General features: G+C 33.7%; 5 protein-coding genes across 13 annotated transcripts; 3 read left to right on the forward strand and 2 right to left on the reverse strand.

Moving 5' to 3' along the window:
- The first annotated feature begins 309 nt into the window (after positions 1-309).
- LOC114872349 (poly [ADP-ribose] polymerase) lies at positions 310-4184 on the forward strand. 3 transcript variants are annotated; one of them, XM_029179449.2, is made up of 5 exons: positions 310-530; positions 875-1016; positions 1091-1632; positions 1711-1916; positions 1992-4184. In XM_029179449.2, exons 1-5 carry the CDS (start codon positions 417-419, stop codon positions 3952-3954), a joined length of 2967 nt encoding a protein of 988 aa, XP_029035282.1. In that variant the 5' UTR covers positions 310-416; the 3' UTR covers positions 3955-4184. The 3 variants fall into 3 exon arrangements, with proteins under 3 accessions (XP_029035282.1, XP_029035284.1, XP_029035283.1); XM_029179451.2 differs by lacking the exon at positions 310-530 and adding an exon at positions 656-745; XM_029179450.2 differs by lacking the exon at positions 310-530 and adding an exon at positions 715-797.
- A 2-nt stretch (positions 4185-4186) lies between these two features.
- Positions 4187-5918, reverse strand: LOC114872350 (eukaryotic translation initiation factor 3 subunit I). The gene is made up of 5 exons (XM_029179452.2): positions 5764-5918; positions 5199-5445; positions 4819-5099; positions 4541-4741; positions 4187-4474 (listed from the first exon to the last, which is right to left on the reverse strand). The coding sequence occupies exons 1-5, from the start codon at positions 5764-5766 to the stop codon at positions 4226-4228; spliced, it is 981 nt and encodes a 326-aa protein (XP_029035285.1). The 5' UTR covers positions 5767-5918; the 3' UTR covers positions 4187-4225.
- A 1286-nt stretch (positions 5919-7204) lies between these two features.
- LOC114872298 (lanC-like protein 2) lies at positions 7205-9417 on the forward strand. Of its 4 annotated transcripts, none has more exons than XM_029179382.2 (10): positions 7205-7344; positions 7452-7628; positions 7712-7872; positions 7954-8105; positions 8170-8317; positions 8394-8534; positions 8601-8783; positions 8859-9005; positions 9079-9181; positions 9255-9417. In XM_029179382.2, the coding sequence occupies exons 3-10, from the start codon at positions 7723-7725 to the stop codon at positions 9329-9331; spliced, it is 1101 nt and encodes a 366-aa protein (XP_029035215.1). In that variant the 5' UTR covers positions 7205-7344; positions 7452-7628; positions 7712-7722; the 3' UTR covers positions 9332-9417. The 4 variants fall into 4 exon arrangements, with proteins under 4 accessions (XP_029035215.1, XP_029035213.1, XP_029035214.1 ...); XM_029179380.2 differs by having other exon boundaries at positions 7206-7344; positions 7693-7872; XM_029179381.2 differs by having other exon boundaries at positions 7206-7320; positions 7693-7872.
- Positions 9418-9576: 159 nt separating this feature from the next.
- LOC114872299 lies at positions 9577-11269 on the forward strand. Of its 2 annotated transcripts, none has more exons than XM_029179383.2 (2): positions 9577-10483; positions 10925-11269. In XM_029179383.2, the coding sequence occupies exon 2, from the start codon at positions 10925-10927 to the stop codon at positions 11213-11215; it is 291 nt and encodes a 96-aa protein (XP_029035216.1). In that variant the 5' UTR covers positions 9577-10483; the 3' UTR covers positions 11216-11269. The 2 variants fall into 2 exon arrangements, with proteins under 2 accessions (XP_029035216.1, XP_046141594.1); XM_046285638.1 differs by lacking the exon at positions 9577-10483 and adding an exon at positions 10492-10851.
- Positions 11270-12869: 1600 nt separating this feature from the next.
- LOC114872295 (FACT complex subunit spt16) lies at positions 12870-17914 on the reverse strand. 3 transcript variants are annotated; one of them, XM_029179370.2, is made up of 20 exons: positions 17727-17914; positions 17540-17644; positions 17282-17446; positions 17044-17196; positions 16826-16972; positions 16488-16754; positions 16083-16418; positions 15642-16011; positions 15363-15561; positions 14911-15292; positions 14651-14833; positions 14456-14587; positions 14207-14376; positions 13947-14130; positions 13795-13873; positions 13557-13722; positions 13393-13485; positions 13223-13288; positions 13039-13158; positions 12870-12962 (listed from the first exon to the last, which is right to left on the reverse strand). In XM_029179370.2, the coding sequence occupies exons 1-20, from the start codon at positions 17793-17795 to the stop codon at positions 12956-12958; spliced, it is 3393 nt and encodes a 1130-aa protein (XP_029035203.1). In that variant the 5' UTR covers positions 17796-17914; the 3' UTR covers positions 12870-12955. The 3 variants fall into 3 exon arrangements, with proteins under 3 accessions (XP_029035203.1, XP_029035202.1, XP_029035204.1); XM_029179369.2 differs by having other exon boundaries at positions 13557-13725; positions 17727-17826; XM_029179371.2 differs by lacking the exon at positions 13223-13288 and having other exon boundaries at positions 13557-13725; positions 17727-17826.
- Between the last annotated feature and the right edge of the window lie 168 nt (positions 17915-18082).

An 18082-nucleotide genomic window follows, 5' to 3' on the forward strand; every position in this document is an offset into this window, starting at 1 on the left:
TTTCAATTTTTTAACATGCATTTTGAAATCAAAACATGCGTATGAATTAAGAAGTAGTAAAAGCATAATTTGTTAACATTAAATAAGGTAAATTTTAAGGTCCGTTAGACTTAAATTCTATTTCCGGTTAAACTGATTAGTCAATTCGGCAACTATATGCCGGCAAATTATTTGATACATATTTTTAATTGTTTATTTTAAATAAATATAAGTAAATAAAATTGTAACAATGCTTTATAATTTTAAGATCTATTATTCTTATGTTTCAATTTATTATTGTATGTACTATTCGAAAAAAAAGAACGAATTTAGTTTGGCGGGTAACACGCATTTTGTCCTGTGCTTCGTGGTTGTTGCGCGGCTTCCATCATAGTACGACGTCTCGCAACTGACATTGTAAAACCGTTAACAGAACAATGAATGCAGATCTACCATATTCTGCCGAATATGCAAAAAGTGCACGAGCATCTTGTCAAAATTGCAAAAACTCTATTGCAAAGGATTCGTTAAGACTTGCCGTAGTAATACAGGTACGCATCATTCAACATGCCCCATAAATAGCAACGTTTCACTTGGTTTATGCGTCATTATCGCTAATGACAATACATTTTAAAACTTGTATTCGCTCTTAGATTAATATTCAGTTTTTGTACTGTTACGTAATGCAATTAGTAATGCATCTAAAGTAGAAAATATGATAAGATAAAATATTACGCAAAATGTTTCTTTGTAGAAATTATTCGGTGTATGTTTAATTACAATACAATCTGTCGTAATTATTTTTAACATCCATATTCGTGTAATATTTAACTGAAAATTACATAGGTTTAAATTAATAGTATTTTACCTTTTATTAATGACATTTTAATTTCAGAGTCCAATGCATGATGGACTGATACCAAGATGGTACCATCCAGATTGTTTCTTTATGAAACAAAGGCCAAAAAGTACTGCAGATATTGCTAATTTTGATAATATTCGATGGGAAGATCAGAAGATGATTGAAAAAAAAATTGGTTTGTGCTTTGACAAAAGTAGCATTCAATATCATATAATAAAATAATCCAACTACATAAAGTGTTACTTTTAGAGGAATCAATTAATCTTCCATTACCTGCAAGTGGAAGAGGTAAAAAACGTGGTAATGCTGCTGCAAAAAATGTTGGTCCATTAGGTGATTTTCTTGTTCAATATGCAAAATCAAATAAATCAACTTGTAAAGCATGCGAAGAAAGGATAGTACAAGGTGAGATAAGAGTATCAAAGAAAGATTTTGAAAGTGAACATGGTAAAAGGTATGGTGGTATAGATAGATGGCATCATCTTGAATGCTTTGCAAAAGTAAGGGAAAGTTTAGAGTTTTATGAAAGTGGTGATGCGCTTCCTGGTATAAAAGATTTTTCTAAAGAAGACCAAACAAAAGTTAAAAATGCCCTGCCAAAAATTAAATCAGATGATATACCAATTAAGAAAATTAAAAACGAAACTGAAGATCCAGAAGAAGAGGAAAAAATGAAAGAACAGAACCTTGAAATATTTAAAATTAGAGACATTCTATCTCCAATAAAAAAGCCAGATCTTAGTGCCATGCTTGAGAAAAATGAACAAGAAATTCCAGAAGGTGTACCAGCTGTATGTACCATCAGCAATACAGCTTATAATTTTAAACAAATAATATTTATAATAATTTGAGAATGTTTTTTTTTACAGATAATAGATCGTTTGGCAGATGCAATTTATTTTGGAGCCTTAAAGCCATGCACAAAATGTAATGGGCAACTTGTATATACCTCTGGGTTTGGATATAAATGTACTGGAAATTTAACAGAATGGACTAAATGTGAATATGTAACACAAGATCCTAAAAGAAAAAAGTTTGTTATACCAGCAAATTTAAAAGAACCATACCCAGGACTGTAAGTGTTTTGTTTGATTATTATTTTAAAACTCTAAATAATAAGGAAAAACTAATTGTTTAAACATTTTAACAGGAAATCCTTAAAGTGTAAAGTTAGAAAAAGGCTCATAAAACTGGCTGTACCTTCAACATCTACATCTGTGAAAAATGATGATGTTGATTCTGGAGTTAAAATTGAGGCAAAACCGAAACCATTAAAAAACATGCAGTTCGTAATTATAGGACGTACAGAAAGAAATAAAGACAGTTTGAAGAAAGAGATTATGCTTTTGGGAGGGGATGTAATTTCAAAAATTCATGAACATGTAGCTGCTATTATATCAAACCAACAGGAAATAGAAAAAATGAACAAAAAGATGGAAGAAGCTAAAAACTTTAATATTCAAGTTATTACCGAAGATTTTATTGAGGAAGCAAAAGAATACATAATGCCTGCTATTACACTTATTGAGAAAAAGACTATTTCGAGTTGGGGTGGTAATTTATCTAATAGAATTTTTGCCGTGGCAGAAAAGTCTGCTGCAAAAAGCAAAGGTAAAAGCGTTTTTGAAAAATCAGCATCGGGTAAAGTAAAGCTACAAATAAAAGAAGGTAGTACAGTTGACCCAGATAGTGGTTTGCAAGATTGTGCACATGTATATCAAAAAGGTAAAGATAAGTACACTGTTACGTTAGTACATACAGACATCCAATCAAAGAAAAACAGTTTTTACAAGCTACAGATTTTGAAGCACGATAAACAGAATAAATACTGGTTATTTAGAAGTTGGGGTAGAATAGGAACAACTATTGGTGGTACCAAATTAGAGAGCTTATACTTAGAAGATGGCAAAGAACAGTTTGAATTTTTGTACGAAGAAAAAACTGGAAACCGTTGGTCTCAAAGAGAAAATTTTGTTAAAGTGCCTCATAAAATGTATCCCGTTGACGTTGATTACGGAGACGAAGTTACAACAAAATTATTAGATTCTGACATTGAGAGTAATTTAGAAAAACCAGTTCAAGATTTAATAAGATTAATTTTCGACGAAGGACATATGAAAAAAGTAATGGCAGAGTTTGAAATTGACGTAGATAAAATGCCGCTTGGAAAGTTAACTAAAAAACAAATTCAAAAAGCTTATTCGGTACTAACAGAACTTCAGGAATTATTAAAAAACAAACCAGTTGATTCCGTTCTTTTACTCGATGCGTCTAATAGATTTTATAATTTAATACCTCATAATTTTGGAGTATCTGGACCTAAAGTCTTGGATACAATCGAAGAAATTCATGTGAAGTGTGAGATGTTAGATGCGTTACTCGAAATGGAAATTGCCTATTCCCTGTTGCATACCAAGACCGATGCAACAAAGAACCCACTCGACGTTCATTACGAGCAATTACATACTGATATTAAAATATTAGACAAAGAAAGTGAGGAATACAAAGTTATTGATCAATACGTAAAGAATACTCATGGAAAGACTCATACACAGTATGAACTTGTGATTGAAAACGTATTTGTTGTTAAGAGACAAGGAGAAGAGAGTAGATATAAGCCATTCAAGAAACTACATAATAGAAAATTATTATGGCATGGTTCTAGAACAACTAACTTTGCTGGTATACTTTCTCAGGGATTAAGAATAGCTCCACCAGAAGCTCCAGTTACCGGATATATGTTCGGTAAAGGTATATACTTCGCAGATATGGTTACCAAGTCCGCGAATTATTGTTGTACAAATAGTGGAGACCCTACGGGATTAATGTTACTTTCTGAAGTAGCATTGGGTAATATGTATGAAAGATATCATGCAGATTATATTGAGAAACTACCCAAAGGTAAACATTCAACGTGTGGTCGTGGCCAGACACAGCCTGATCCCGAAGTCGTTCATAAAATGGAAGATGGTGTCGAAGTTCCATATGGACCAGCTGTACCTGCTAAACTTCCTAAAAAATCAGCTCTATTGTACAATGAATTTATTGTATATGATGTTGCTCAAGTAAAGGTGCGGTATTTGGTGAGGATGTACTTTAAGTACAAGGTATAATATTATATACAACATTGTGTTACGATATTATATATGATAATTATGTATGCCATATGCAGTATAACTTATGTTATATCTTTGAATCTCTATTAATAGTCCTACTACCTGTTATTCTGATCTGTATACCATTAGTGATAATACTGTTTTTTCATAAATACATTTATTGTTCCTTTTTTATACGAATAAAAAATATATATTTAAATTCATGGAAATAAATAATTTACATAATCCGTTTGATTTATACATATTTTATTACTTTTATCTGACAAAATTAATATTCAAAATGAAAGTCAAAATACGATTGATCAAAAGTATTAATACGAACATAACCATCTTCCCCACCCGTTACAATGCTACGACCATTAGGGTGAAACGCAAGAGAATTAATTGGACCGAAATGTCCTTTCAAACGAGCAAATTCTTCTTCGAATACTAAATGGAAAAATCGGGAATCAAATTTTCCCTGACGAGTAGACGTTGTTGTGACATCCATAGCATCCTGACCTCCTCCAAGAACCACCTAAAGAAATACGTTTATAAATATTCAATCATGTTTTATAAACATTTCTGTGTACGGAAAACATACGTGATCATAGATAGGTGAAATTGTGGCCGAGTTCACAGGCCTTTCCGTTTTATACGTTTTTAGTAACATCAATGAATCACTGTCAAATAATTTGGCAGTATTATCTTTCGACGCAGTTACAAACATGGTGCCATCTTTATTGAACTGCATGTCGTTTATTTGTGATTTGTGTCCTTTGACACTTGACAATTTCTTTCTTGTCTATGAACAAATGAAACATCCTGATCAGTTATATCCAGTGCATATTTTATACCTGAATGCACAAGTGCATTACTTACTCTCACATCCCAAAGAGCAATTTCACCATCTTCATGACCAGTGATAATTGTTTCGTCTAATGCACCCCATAGAATAGCTGAGATTCTGGGACCAGTGACTGCAATTCTGGAAATTGCATCTTCTTGCGATAACTTTGCATCAACATTTCTTATATCAATGATGAACATTTCGCACTGATGCCCTAAAGCTTTATCAGTAGAATAAACAGCAAGGTTTGCAGAGTAACTGAAACTACACGTCCTCACTGAACTGTTTGTCTCAAGTAAACCTATTTCTTTTCCTATAAACATACAGGTATATAACAAAGATTATGTATTCAGATAAATGTATTCATGTTTTGACTAGAGATTAACAAAACCAATAACAGCAAAATACAAACCAGTTTCACAATCCCAAACTCTTAATGAATTGTCACCACTTCCGGATAAAAATCTTGTTGTATCCCAATTGACATCTATACACCACACAGAACCATTGTGTCCATTAAAACTTCCAAGCCGTTCTCCATTTAAAGAGTACCAAACATTTGGCTTTTTGTCTTTGCTAGAGGAAAACAATAAGTCTCCTTCTCTATTGTATTTGATTTGTGTTATGGCACGTTCGTGCCCATGTAACATCAAGGGTTTCTACAATAAAATAATATGTATTATATTTTATTTAAGAAATTATAACACGTAATTAAACGTAATAAGATAACCATAATTTCGCTAATTATTGTAATTATTATAAAATGAACTAAATTCCATCATAACAATATTTTGAAAATAAAATGCACAGATTTTGAAAAATTCACGTATATTTAATAAATTAGCATTTTTAACGGAGAAATGACATCGACGTTATGCTGTCACATGTTTAAATATATCCTGTAACGTGTAGCTTTGATCATTAATTATTAATTAAAAATTGTATGTACAATTGTAGGTATGTATGAAATAACTAACCATTTTATATTAAAATACACGACTATGTAAAATGGTCCAAATATCAGCAAATACTTTACTAAATTACAAAAGTTTTCAATGTAAAACCACAAACGAGGTAAGAGGTGGTAAGAGGCAGCAGGTCCTGCAAATTTCTGTATTTTGTGTCGTATCGCCAGTGACTACAGATAGTAGAAGACTGGATAAGCCTTTGTTCGCCAGGAATCATGATTTTGGGGTCCCAGACATCCCCTGACACAACCACAGTGTCGGACGCCGTGGGCCACCTTAGCCCCCCTAGGGGAGGGGCCGAAGATAGTGTGGGATTTTTATCCACTAAAACCACCACGGTGGACTGCACTAGGGCGGAAAGGAGGGTCCTTTGACCCGCCGCCATGTGTCAGCATCGAATCCCTATGCAATTCCTTTACATCCCTCATTCTGTTACATCTCTGCATCCCTTACATCCCTGGATTCTTTTCATCGCTACATTTTTTTCATCCCTGCATTCTTTTCATCCCTGCATTCTTTTCATCCCTGCATTCTTTTCATCCCTACAATCCTTTCATCCCTGCATTCTTTTCATCCCTACATTCCGTAGATCTCTTCATCCCTTAAATCCCTACATTCTTTCCATCCCTACATTCTTTTCATCCCTACATTCCTTATAATAAATATATTATAAAGACTGCTTCGAGTAAAGGTAAGTTAGTTCCTTAGAATTTCGCGAAAATTTTGAAAAAAACAGCGCCCCTTAGCGGCAAAAATGCGAACTAAAATTTCGACGTCGAATCAGCGCCCCCCGGCGGCGAAAAAAGAACTAAATCTTGCTCGATTTTTGGCCCTCTAGCGGCAAAAATGTGAACTAAATTCTCGACGTCGAATCAGCGCCATCTGGTTTCGGAAAAAGGAACTATATCATGCACCAATTTTGGCCCTCTAGCGGGGAAAACGCGAACTAACATTTCGATGTCGAATCAGCGCCATCTGGTGGCGAAAAAAGGAACTAAATTTGTATAAAATCTCAGGCCTTATAGCCGCAGAAATTTCAACTCAATTTAAGGATGAAGAGATGTAAGAGATGCAGAGATGTAAGGGATGAAGAGATATAAGGAATGCAGGGATGTAAGGGATGAAGAGATGTCAGGAATGTGGGGATGTAAGGGATGAAGCGATGTAAGGAATGTAGGGATGTAAGGGATGAAGCGATGTAAGGAATGTAGGGATGGAAAGAATGTATGGATGAAAAGAATGCAGAGATTTAAGGGACGCATAGATGTTAATAATACTGAGATGTAAGGGTTGCTGGGATGTAAGGAGTGCAAAGATATAAAGGGTGCAGACGGAAGTAATAAAGTCAACACGTTTGTCCTCCTAAGGAGTTTATTCAATAAGCTAAGAAGATAATTACAGGTATTAAAATAAGATAATTTAAAATAAGGGTATATTTCGGCTAGCTTCATGTAGGTCCGTGGGCCTGAGGGGTTGATGTCTGGGACCCCATAAAACATGACTCCTCGAAAACAAAGGCATGTCCAGTCTTTCGCATTTGTAGTCACTGCTGAGCGTACTATATAGGTAACATTTCTGCCGACTGAGCCGGTAATTTTATAATTTTTATTTTTTTTAGTATTGCAAAAGATACTAACCAGTGTTGTAGTATGTAATTTTACATATAAATAAATGTACTGTATGTACACATGTTTCAGGCAATTATCAGACATAAAATCAAGGCAGAACAAACATCTACTAAACGTCTAAACACCATTAAACAATTCAGACGTTTGTTTTGTGACAAAATGGATGATAACCGACATTATAACAATCCGTTTGAAGATTATCCCAATCCTTCCGCAAATTCCATTGTGAATGCTTCTACAAATGAGGTAATTACATATATTATTTATAAACTCACGTATATGTACGATGAATGAGATTTATGCTTGTTAGGTTAATGAAAATTATAAAGAAACCCTACGAATGCATACAAAAAGATTGTTGGACGAATTGAAAGAAAAGAGGCATAATTGGACGTACAATGATGATTGTTCTGTATACACTGGAACAGCAGGGATTGCATACATGTATTATCAATATGGGAAATGCTTCAATCAACCTGCTTATATTGAAGTACGTATCATTAATTATTTTGATGTAATTAAGGGATGTAATTAAGAGAATTACATATGCGTTACACATTCTTTATTATAGCAAGCTACAGAATGGTTAAGAATATGTGTAAGTAAATTCAGAGGAAGAAGGGAAGTTACATTCTTAACTGGTAGTGTTGGTCCGCAAGCTTTAAGTGCAGTAGTTCTTCATTCTCAAGGCCATAGAGAAGAAGCACTTAATATGATTTCAAAGTATGTAGATCATAGTTTCATTTATTTATAAACATAATACTTATTCTATGAATTTTTATTTTAGAGTGAAATCAGTATCTGCTTATGTTCTGGACGAATGTAGCGATTTGCCTGATGAATTACTTTATGGAAGGGCTGGATACTTATTCTGTCTTCTATTTTTAAATTCAAATATATCTCCCCCTCCTATAGAAGATGAGCTTATTAAACAGGTATTCAATAGCAGTAAAGCTATGATTAAAGGCAATGTTGTTACAATACTAGTTATTAAACAAAGTATTATATCAGGTTATTGCACTCATAATTAAATCTGGAAATGTATATTCTGCTTCAAGAAAATATAAGACACCTCTCATGTATGCCTGGCATGATTCAGAGTACCTTGGTGGTGCCCATGGTTTGGGTGGAATACTATATATGCTCTTACAGGTATTTTACTTTTGTAATTTACTTAAGTAATAATATAGGTTACACAGAAACACATTTATTCCGTAGGCACGGCAGTATTTAACACAGAGTCAATTGACAAGAGACATAAAACCGGCATTGGATTTTCTTCAGAGTTTACGGTATCCTTCTGGAAATTGTCCATCTTCCATTGGGAGTCGTACTGATAAATTGGTGCATTGGTGTCATGGAGCGCCTGGAATGATTATGTTATTTACTTTGGCTTATGAGGTGGTCACTATTTAATTGATGTTGTTTCCGATTTTATTAAGTTGCTTGTATTTAATTAAATGTCTATTTGAGCAGATATATCAGGATGAGCAGTATTTAAATACTGCTTTACAATGCGGAGAAGTAGTTTGGGCAAGAGGTTTGCTTAAAAAAGGGTGTGGAATATGTCATGGAGCAGCTGGAAATGCATATACATTCTTGACCCTCTTCCAAAAGACTAAGGTTACATTTGATTTATAAAAGAATATAACAATATTGCAATAAGTCCTAGTCAAATATTGGTATTGCTTTTTAGGATGTGAAACATCTATATAGGGCTTGTAGGTTTGCAGAGTGGTGTACGGATTATAAAGCACATCAGACTAGGATTCCTGATAGACCATATTCATTGTTTGAAGGTATTTTACTATCAGTTATCATATGTATCCCACTGTTAGTATTTTTTAATATTATACGTATGTATTATTATAGGTCTTGCCGGTACTATTTATTTCTTGATCGATTTACAACATCCACATTTGGCAAAATTTCCAGCATATACTATTTAAAATAATTGCATTTTAATGTTTAATTAAGATAAAATTAACGAAGAATTGAATCTATGGTGATGAATAAATTCATTTTCCGTCTTATATTTATTCAATGTATAGTTTATACATGCACAATAAATTTTGACCACTCCAAATCTATAGAAGGAATTTCTAAATTGGCTTCTATTTATTGCTGTATAATTTATGAATTAATATTTCAAGCTTTTTTATACCTACACAATTTATTTACATGAATCTCGTTTAATTGTTTGCGCTGCAAATTTGTTGCTATTTATTGATGATAAATTTCGCAGGTTAGACAATCGAAAAAGTAAAATATTTTATGGAAAAGTTGGGGCATTAATACTATGTAAGCAACACACTTGAATCCTGTTACTAGCCTGAGGACAATGGTAAAAGTGAAACGAGTTTATTTCAATCACTGCATATTGGTTAACAGGCCACTAATATTCATGGCGGGTCGTGCAATGGTATTTGTAAAAGCGTAAAGAGAAATGCTTAAAAGAATTATATACATCGTGTAACGGCTTTGTTGAATCCAAAGTACCTCTGCTTATAATCAATATATGTAACTTGCTCTGTATAATCTCTACAGAACAGGCGATCATATTTTTCACAAGAAACTTGCAAAAACTCGTGCTAGATAAATAGGCATGAATTGCAGTTATTTTAATGAACCGTGAAACGTGACATTACGGTAATACCGCATCAATTGCGAACCAATGTTACCATTTATCGTTCACCAAGAATGAACGGTTCGCCGGGAAAACGAAAGCAAAAGTGATGATCACGCGTCTCTTCCTGCAACTTTTAAGAAATTGGAAGGTGGATCTTTACTGTATGCCCAAGAGTGGTGTGCTACCGCAACCACAGTGACCATCTCCAGTATAAAAGCCGCTTCTGCCGGCCGCGCGCTTAGTTTCGCTTCGTGGCAACCGATTGTGAAACACGATACTCCCAACGTGAGCAACATTCATCCCAGATCGGTTTTTTGCGATTGAGAGACCTACTTCCTTTTACCAATTAACCCTGGAACGTTAACGAGTTGCGTGGAATCAGCTGGGAACTATACTTTCTTTTTGTTAGTTATCAACGGTCGACCAACGTTCTCACTGCTTTACATTCGCACGGCTTTGACAGTGAATAAACGTAAGTTAATATTTTTAACTTCTGTTTAAAACCAAACGGGTGAGAAAGTACGTCGTCCACGTTACTTACCTGGCATCACTTACAATCTTATAGTGAAAGTGTGGAAGCAACCTTCTAAAGAATAAAATTAATGAGCTGTTGAAAATTATAAAATGTTAATTCATCTATTGCTACTATTTCTTTCATTTATGGGAAACTGAATTACAGTAAATTGTCACTAGCAAATAGTAATGTTCTTGTAATTTGTACTTATTCCATTAAGTACTATATTTGTATTATAATATTTTACTAAATCGCACTTGTACACATTCGTAAGTCTTAACATGAAGAATATCAACGAAAATTTGTACAATTCAATATAAGAGACGGTAAATATAATACAAGTATTAAAAGATAGAAGTTAAACAAAAAGTACCTAATCAGTATTTGTTTCCTTTTCAGATGGAAATCCGTACACTGTTAATATTGTTATCCGTGATAGCATTAGCGGTAGCATTTCCTCAAAAAGATGGTCAAATTTTTAGTAACGAGGCTATAAAACAAGCACAGAATACCTATCTTATTCCAAAAGATGCGACAATACAAAAGGTACAAGAGGGTATAGAACTGGCTGCGTACGAATCAATTCCTGGTGATCAAAAGATCAATCTTTTTGAAATTCTGGGAGAGCACGTTCCTCCGGAAGTCGTGAACAATCTTCAGGCTCAGATCGATCAGATAGGACGAAATTAGATTCGTTTCTTTCTTCCCCGATTGTCATCGTTTCCTTGTAAAAATTTCTCTAGCCCTAAGTTTTATAACAAATATTTATAAAATGTGATAACTTTTTTTTTATAACGATGTACTTAGTTTTTGTCACTTTTTCTTAAATAAATTGAATAAAAACACACCCTATTCGTATGATCCTTATAAAAATATTAATATTCCTGATTTCTATGAGACTTTTGAGAAAGTCCTATTGGTATTATTGTCAAGAGGATGGCAATGTTAAATGTATATTAAAAATTTTCTTCACGACGCTATTCATGTATATGTTACTTAAACGTTTCCTTGAAAAAACTTGATCATTCATTTTATTTAAGTTTATAAAATTTATGACATGATTTAAATACTTTAAAACTAGCCTTTCGTTGACCTTAGCGGTAAAAGAATTACAACATATATTCCGAATAACATTGTTTCGTTATAAAAAAGAAAATCGTGTCATTCACAAAATTGTGAAACACTGAACTAAGTCAGCTGCTAGAATTATGTATGGATGTGGCTAGTGATGTCGTGGAGAAAGCTGCAGAACCACTAACCAGAAGTGTACTTTCACTTCACCTACATTTACGTTCTTATTGGAACTGTATTTCTTTGGCGTTTATCGTCATATAACGTTGCCAAAAATAATACCAAAGTGTTGATAAGTATCCTTCATCTTTGTTAATTACTCAATATAAAAGGAGAAAAAACGAAAAATGTAAGTCAAGGGTATGACAAATTTCGTAAAGTTACACTTTCATTTTGCTTTCACTTTCACGTAGACCTATCGATATTCTTGTTTCTCTTCTTTGAAACTTAACAGGGAAAAATTACGTAAGATCTCAAGGATGAATGAATATTTGAATCTCGAGAACAAAACTGATTGTTATTTAATGACGTTATATAATTAAAAAACGTAATCGTATGCTACATGCTAAATTGTGATTACTTCACTAGAATAAGTGAACGATATTTATACAATTAATGATAAATAACTTAAAAAGTATTTATTTCGTTTACCAAGGTACAAATTTCAAAACTATGCGAACAAAATTATCAAAGGTTTTTGATCCATTTCAGCTTTCTCCGCTTAGTAAATTAATCTCTATCGTATCTGGTTATCTTATTTAACGATAGTTATCATTAGTGCATTGTCTTGCATTGAAAGCGTATTACAATTATTATAGTATACCTATTATAGGTTTCCCTCATTTTGTCTGTAATAATCACGAAATAACGTTATATTCACTGTCTGTACAATAAATATTGTTTCGCGTTGTTAATATATGTACTTCAATTTATTAACTCAAGTTAATACAAATGTATTATTACCACTAGCAAACGAACAATGGAATGAAATGATACGTGTTAGTAACTATATGTTATATAATTAAAAAATCGATACTTGATTACTTAGAAGAGAGTTTTATGTACAATTGATAAAAAATGTATCGCAAACGTTCGTACGAATACATTACCCGTAAATGTTCATATACACTGTACCGCTATCACTGCACCTCCAAGCATTTTATACCTTGGAGTACTCTATCGAACTTTAAAATAATATCAACAAATCGTTTGCTGAGCAGTTTAAACGAATCAATGCAAGAAAATGTACTATTCTTATAACTTAGTTGACGTACCACAAGTAAGAAAGCTTAATGTAGAACCAACATGATGTTTGTGTTTTCAGGTGTGCTTTTATCTCTCATATTTGGATAATTGTTCTCATTTTCTGGAAATATAAAAGCAACGTGAACTAATAATTCTATTACGTTACATTATATCTAATAAGGTGTATTCATACATACTTAGATTTCTTTGATCCTCTGTCGTTTCTTTCTGAACTCCCTTCGCGAGATCGTTTTTTACTGTTAGATGAAGAATGGCTGGACGATTTATGTTTGTCGTGTCTATCACTCTTCTTAGGACTAAACAGAAGAAAATAAAGTTACATAAAACGTCGTCGAATATATATAAACTTATATTAATCACCTGTGTTTGGATGACGTAGAAGGAGATACTTTCTTGTGTGATCTCCCGCTCCGCGATCGATCCGATCTTTAATTATTAAAGAATAGACTTAACACAATTTAACAACAAAATTATGTCCTTTGTGTCTAAACTTTCAGAACGTAATTTAGGTAAATACGTAGTTTTGTTACCTGTGCTTATCTGATGACGATGATTTTTTATCTTTACTACTGGACGAACTTTTATTTTTCGAACTGGAAGAACTTTTGTGTTTTGAATTATGCCTGCAAAAAATACCGTGGAAATTAAAGGCAATCGAAAAACGGAGAAAGGAACAGGAAGATGAATAATGTACCTATCCTTTGAAGGTGAAGGTGAGTGTTTTCGACTTGATTTCTTTTTCTTGCTAGAATTATAATCATCGCGGAATCCATCTTCCCCTCTTTCTTTATCTTCTTCAGCTGCTTCTCGTTCCAAGTCTGACCAGTCTTTGCCTGATTCTTCAGAACTACCTAGTTCTTCTTCTGACACACGAATAGATCAAGTAAGGGCCATTAAATAAACAAAATTATATTTTGTAATTCGAAAAGTACCTTCGCTATCCGAGTCTTCCGAAGCTTCAGAGTATTCAGAGTCATCGTCGGATTCTTCTTCGCTGTCCAAATCAGTTGGCTAGATAAATAAGCAAATATAAAAATTGTTGCTTTCATAAATTTTTGTATAATTATTCAAGTAAATTTAAAACCTCGTAAGCATCATCCTCTTCTTCTTCTTCATCTTCCAGATCTTCATTTTCTGCATCACTTTCTGGATCCAAGAAGGTCCAACCACCATTGTCAAAGAAACCTTCAGGATCATCTGTGATCGTTTTCATGATCTTTGTCCAATTCAAAGATTGTACACCCTCTGTGTATCTAATGTCGCATGAACTGACCAGAAATTACACGTTTAAATTTTATTCCATTAGAATTCGTTTACCGAAGAATAATATTTAATGAAACTTACTTCAACCATTCCTTTACATGATCCAGCATGTTCATAGGGATAGCATTTAATATGGCGACTTTTCTATGATAATCTTTGAAAACAAAAATCATATCAAAATTCTTCAGGTGAAATTGCACTCTTTCGAAATGAACAAGTTCAACATCCTCTAAAGTTATAACAAACGGAGGCTAAAATATAAATACAAGTATGTTATTTCTATTAAATTTTCAATTAATCTAATTGATATTAATAGCTGACAGAACTTACCCATTCTGTGAGATTAACCAAACAACCACTGGTTGGTTGCAAAAGAACAGTACTTCGGAATGGGGCGCCAGGGAATCCTAATTCTCTAAACGGTGTGTCGAATTCAATTTCTTGCTTCGTCATACTTTCAACCTAAACCAGCATTTATCATTTCTCTTCGTTGTTTGAAATAAAACATCAATAATTTAATATTACCTTCTCACAAAAACTTTTAAACGCAGTTTTTAATTTGTGCCTAAGTTCTCGTTCCGATTGTTCCGCGGCAAGATCGTCACGATCGTGCATGTGTTGATGTTTCCCTAAATCTGTTGTAATTTCACCGACCTCGGTATAAAATTGTACATCCACGTGTTTCTTTTTACCAAACATTATTGCATGCTAAAAATGTTAATAAGTAACATGGTTATTAATAGTAACTGGAATAATTCTTATTCCGATGTCAAGAAGGCAAGTACCTTTAAATGAAAATGAAGTAATATAATCATTTCACCATCACATGGTTGAAAAAAGGCATTCTTAATATTATTGTAAAGAATATCAACTTTGTCTCCTCTGACAGAAGTGTATCGAAAACCGTTTACATGCGCTTCTAAACCCCCAGTCATTCTTTTTGAGACAATGTTTGGTCGAATGTACAAGTCTTTCAATTTCGGGTTACCCTTATTTTGTGACAATATTAAAGTGTCTTGTTTCACGAGATCCTCTTTTTCTCTTTCTTCAGCTTCCCTGTTTTTGAATTTCTTTTGGACTTCTTTTATCAGTCTAAAGGCTGTGTTCAGGTTGGATGATGGCGCTGAAATTTCACCGGGTTCTTTTGTGTTTGTACTTCGATATGTTCTGTAAACAGCATAAATTATTGTTGCGCATGTTTGTGCTTGAACAATAGATAAGTGTGAAATATACTGACACTTCTTTAACGAAGGTGGCATCGGGCTGAGGATAAGATCCACCTTCGTTGCGACCCATTGTCGCACCAGGATGAAAAAAATTTATTCTGAGATACGTGTAATCTCCTTCTACAGACTGAGAGATGTTCTTGATTGTGGATATGTGGAATGGTACAGGGATACCAAAAATGGGTAGAATTACAGTTTCATATTTTTTGTCTGAAAATATCAAACAAGATGCTTAATATTCTGTTCGCTTGTTACATTTGTGTAATAAAAGCTACTTCATTGTAACTTACCCACATATAATTTAAGCTCTTTTACTTCCGGTTCCCGTGGCATGTGACTAAGACTTTTATACGATATCGTTGATTTTCGTATCTTTTCTTGTTCCTTGCCACCGGATTGCTGAGCCAATCGAGCTTTCGCAACTTCGTTCAATTGTTGTGCAAGTTCTTTCTGATGTTGTTTCCTTTTCTCTTCCGAGCTATGTTCTGTTCTTAATTTCGATTCTATCACCGCTGTTCTTTTACCGCGGCCCAGAATTTCCGGCTTGGGTTCATTTTCTTTTCCACTGCCCTCCTCCTCTTCTTCTTCTTCGTCTTTAACAAATATCCCAACATTTTTTAACTTTTTCTTCGATGGTGTCAAGTTTATCGCAGGTTGTCCCTAAGATAAATAATTTTATTGTAACATTCAGTTTTCAATTTACAATAACAGGAATATTGTAGAAGTTTTACCTCGTTAACCATAACAGTATCGCCAATAAAAAGAGCATAGACTTTTCCTTCCTTCTCAGTAGCATCCGGATTTGTAAGATTTGCCAATCCAACATTTACATTGAACACCATGCCTTTCTTTATTACAGCATGAGTTTTTGGACCAATAAGTAACGAACTCTCTCTAAATTCAATACCCATAGCAAATCCGAAATTTTTGGTTAAATGATCTAGCATTTCTGGCTTTTCATCCTTTACATATTTCACACCCGTTTCATATACTTCGCTGATTTTTACTCCAGCTATCAGTTTCTTTAGAATCTCCTCTTCCAATTGTAAAAGGAAGTTATAATTATCCTGCGACAATTAACGCGTGTTATTACGGTAAGTATACAGTTACGATTATATATAAAATTTCCAAGTTACCTCGATCTGCTTAGTGGGATTTACTAATAACGTCCGAACTATGTTAGAACAATAAGATTTGTAACGTGCTCCGAGAGAACATACAATGACACCGAAATGCAAAGTATTTTTATCACTAACAACACTGAACTTTAGTGAGTAATTTCCACCGCTCTGTATTATCGCAGGATAACACATATCTACTTGGGTAACATCGACACCGGTTACATATTTCTTATTCGTTATTGCCGCGTCTACGCCTTCTGCAAGCTTTGAATGTTTAACTTTCTGAAATAAAAGTAGTCATACATCAAAATCAATGACACACGCATAGTTTTAAATGAAAATAATTCGCATACCTTATCAGAATCAATTATTTCCATGATCTGATCTTTAAGGTACTTTGTGAAAACATCTACAGACACCAGACATGCCTTTTTTATTGTAAGAATCTCAGCATCCTCTTTTGGACACATTACATATGCAGCTGCAGCACTAACATCAACCTAGTAACGTATATTGTAAGCATTATAATAACGATTCTCACATTATATTACTATAGGAAATGACATCATACCGTATCAAAAGATTCTGATTTCAAAGCAGCTCTCCATGCATCCATAAAGGCACCTGGATAATTTTCTTTTGAAAAAACACCCAATGTTTTACCCTTTTTACTTTGTTTTATAGTCTCAATAAGTTTAGCAAAATTAGCTTTATCCTCGTCATTCTAAAAAAAAAAAAGATTACAATACATTATGTAAGATCAAAATCTTGAGTGGTTGAACAAAGCATGAATCACATGAAATACTTACTCTATCTCTTACAAGCAGTTTCACAGGGGGTACACCAGTTTCTTCTGCTTTCTGATTTTCAAGTTTCCTTAGAAATTCAATTTTTTTCTTGCTAGCTAAGAAGCAAATAGACTCTTCTGCTAAGATCATTATAGTGTCTGTAAGTTCGTAACTAAGGAGCCAAGTCTAAAACAAAGCAGAAATTAAGATAGAAATGATTTAATTATTTAAGCACATAAAGACTAGACTGTAAAATGAGAAGGTTTTCAAATAATATACTTGTAACGCCGTTGATTTGCTGTAAACGATATCCTCGTCTGTGCCCACTGCAGAAACGAGACAATCCATTTTACTAAAACTGTCATCTGTACCGACTTCTCCATCCTGTTAAACAAAAAACATTTTCATATATCGAACATTAACGGTTACCGCTAACATCAAAATAAAATAATCGTGGATTTCTTACTTTCCACGCGGAATAGAGCCGTTTCATACGTCGAAAGAACGTTTCTTTGTCAACGGATACGTTTGCCATAACTGCTTGTTTTCAATTTGTTTCAGTGTAGCACAACACGCGGCTGCGAAATGCGAAATCAACACAAACTACAGGCCACGCGGCGGGAATAGTTTTGATGCAGCGTGAGCTATTCGCTCGTGAAAGAAAATGCAGCAGCGCTCCCAGCGAACGAATGCAAAAATAACTTTAACAATACAGTGCACGCTAACGATTAATAAAAATTTCGTAAATTAACTTTACTATTCTACATTGTTGCAGAAGATCAACACCTCGAGTTACGCGATAAGTAGCAATCGCGAAATGAT

This window comes from Osmia bicornis, chromosome 5, assembly GCF_907164935.1.
Source record: "Osmia bicornis bicornis chromosome 5, iOsmBic2.1, whole genome shotgun sequence".
Classification (NCBI taxonomy): Eukaryota; Metazoa; Arthropoda; class Insecta; order Hymenoptera; family Megachilidae; genus Osmia; species Osmia bicornis.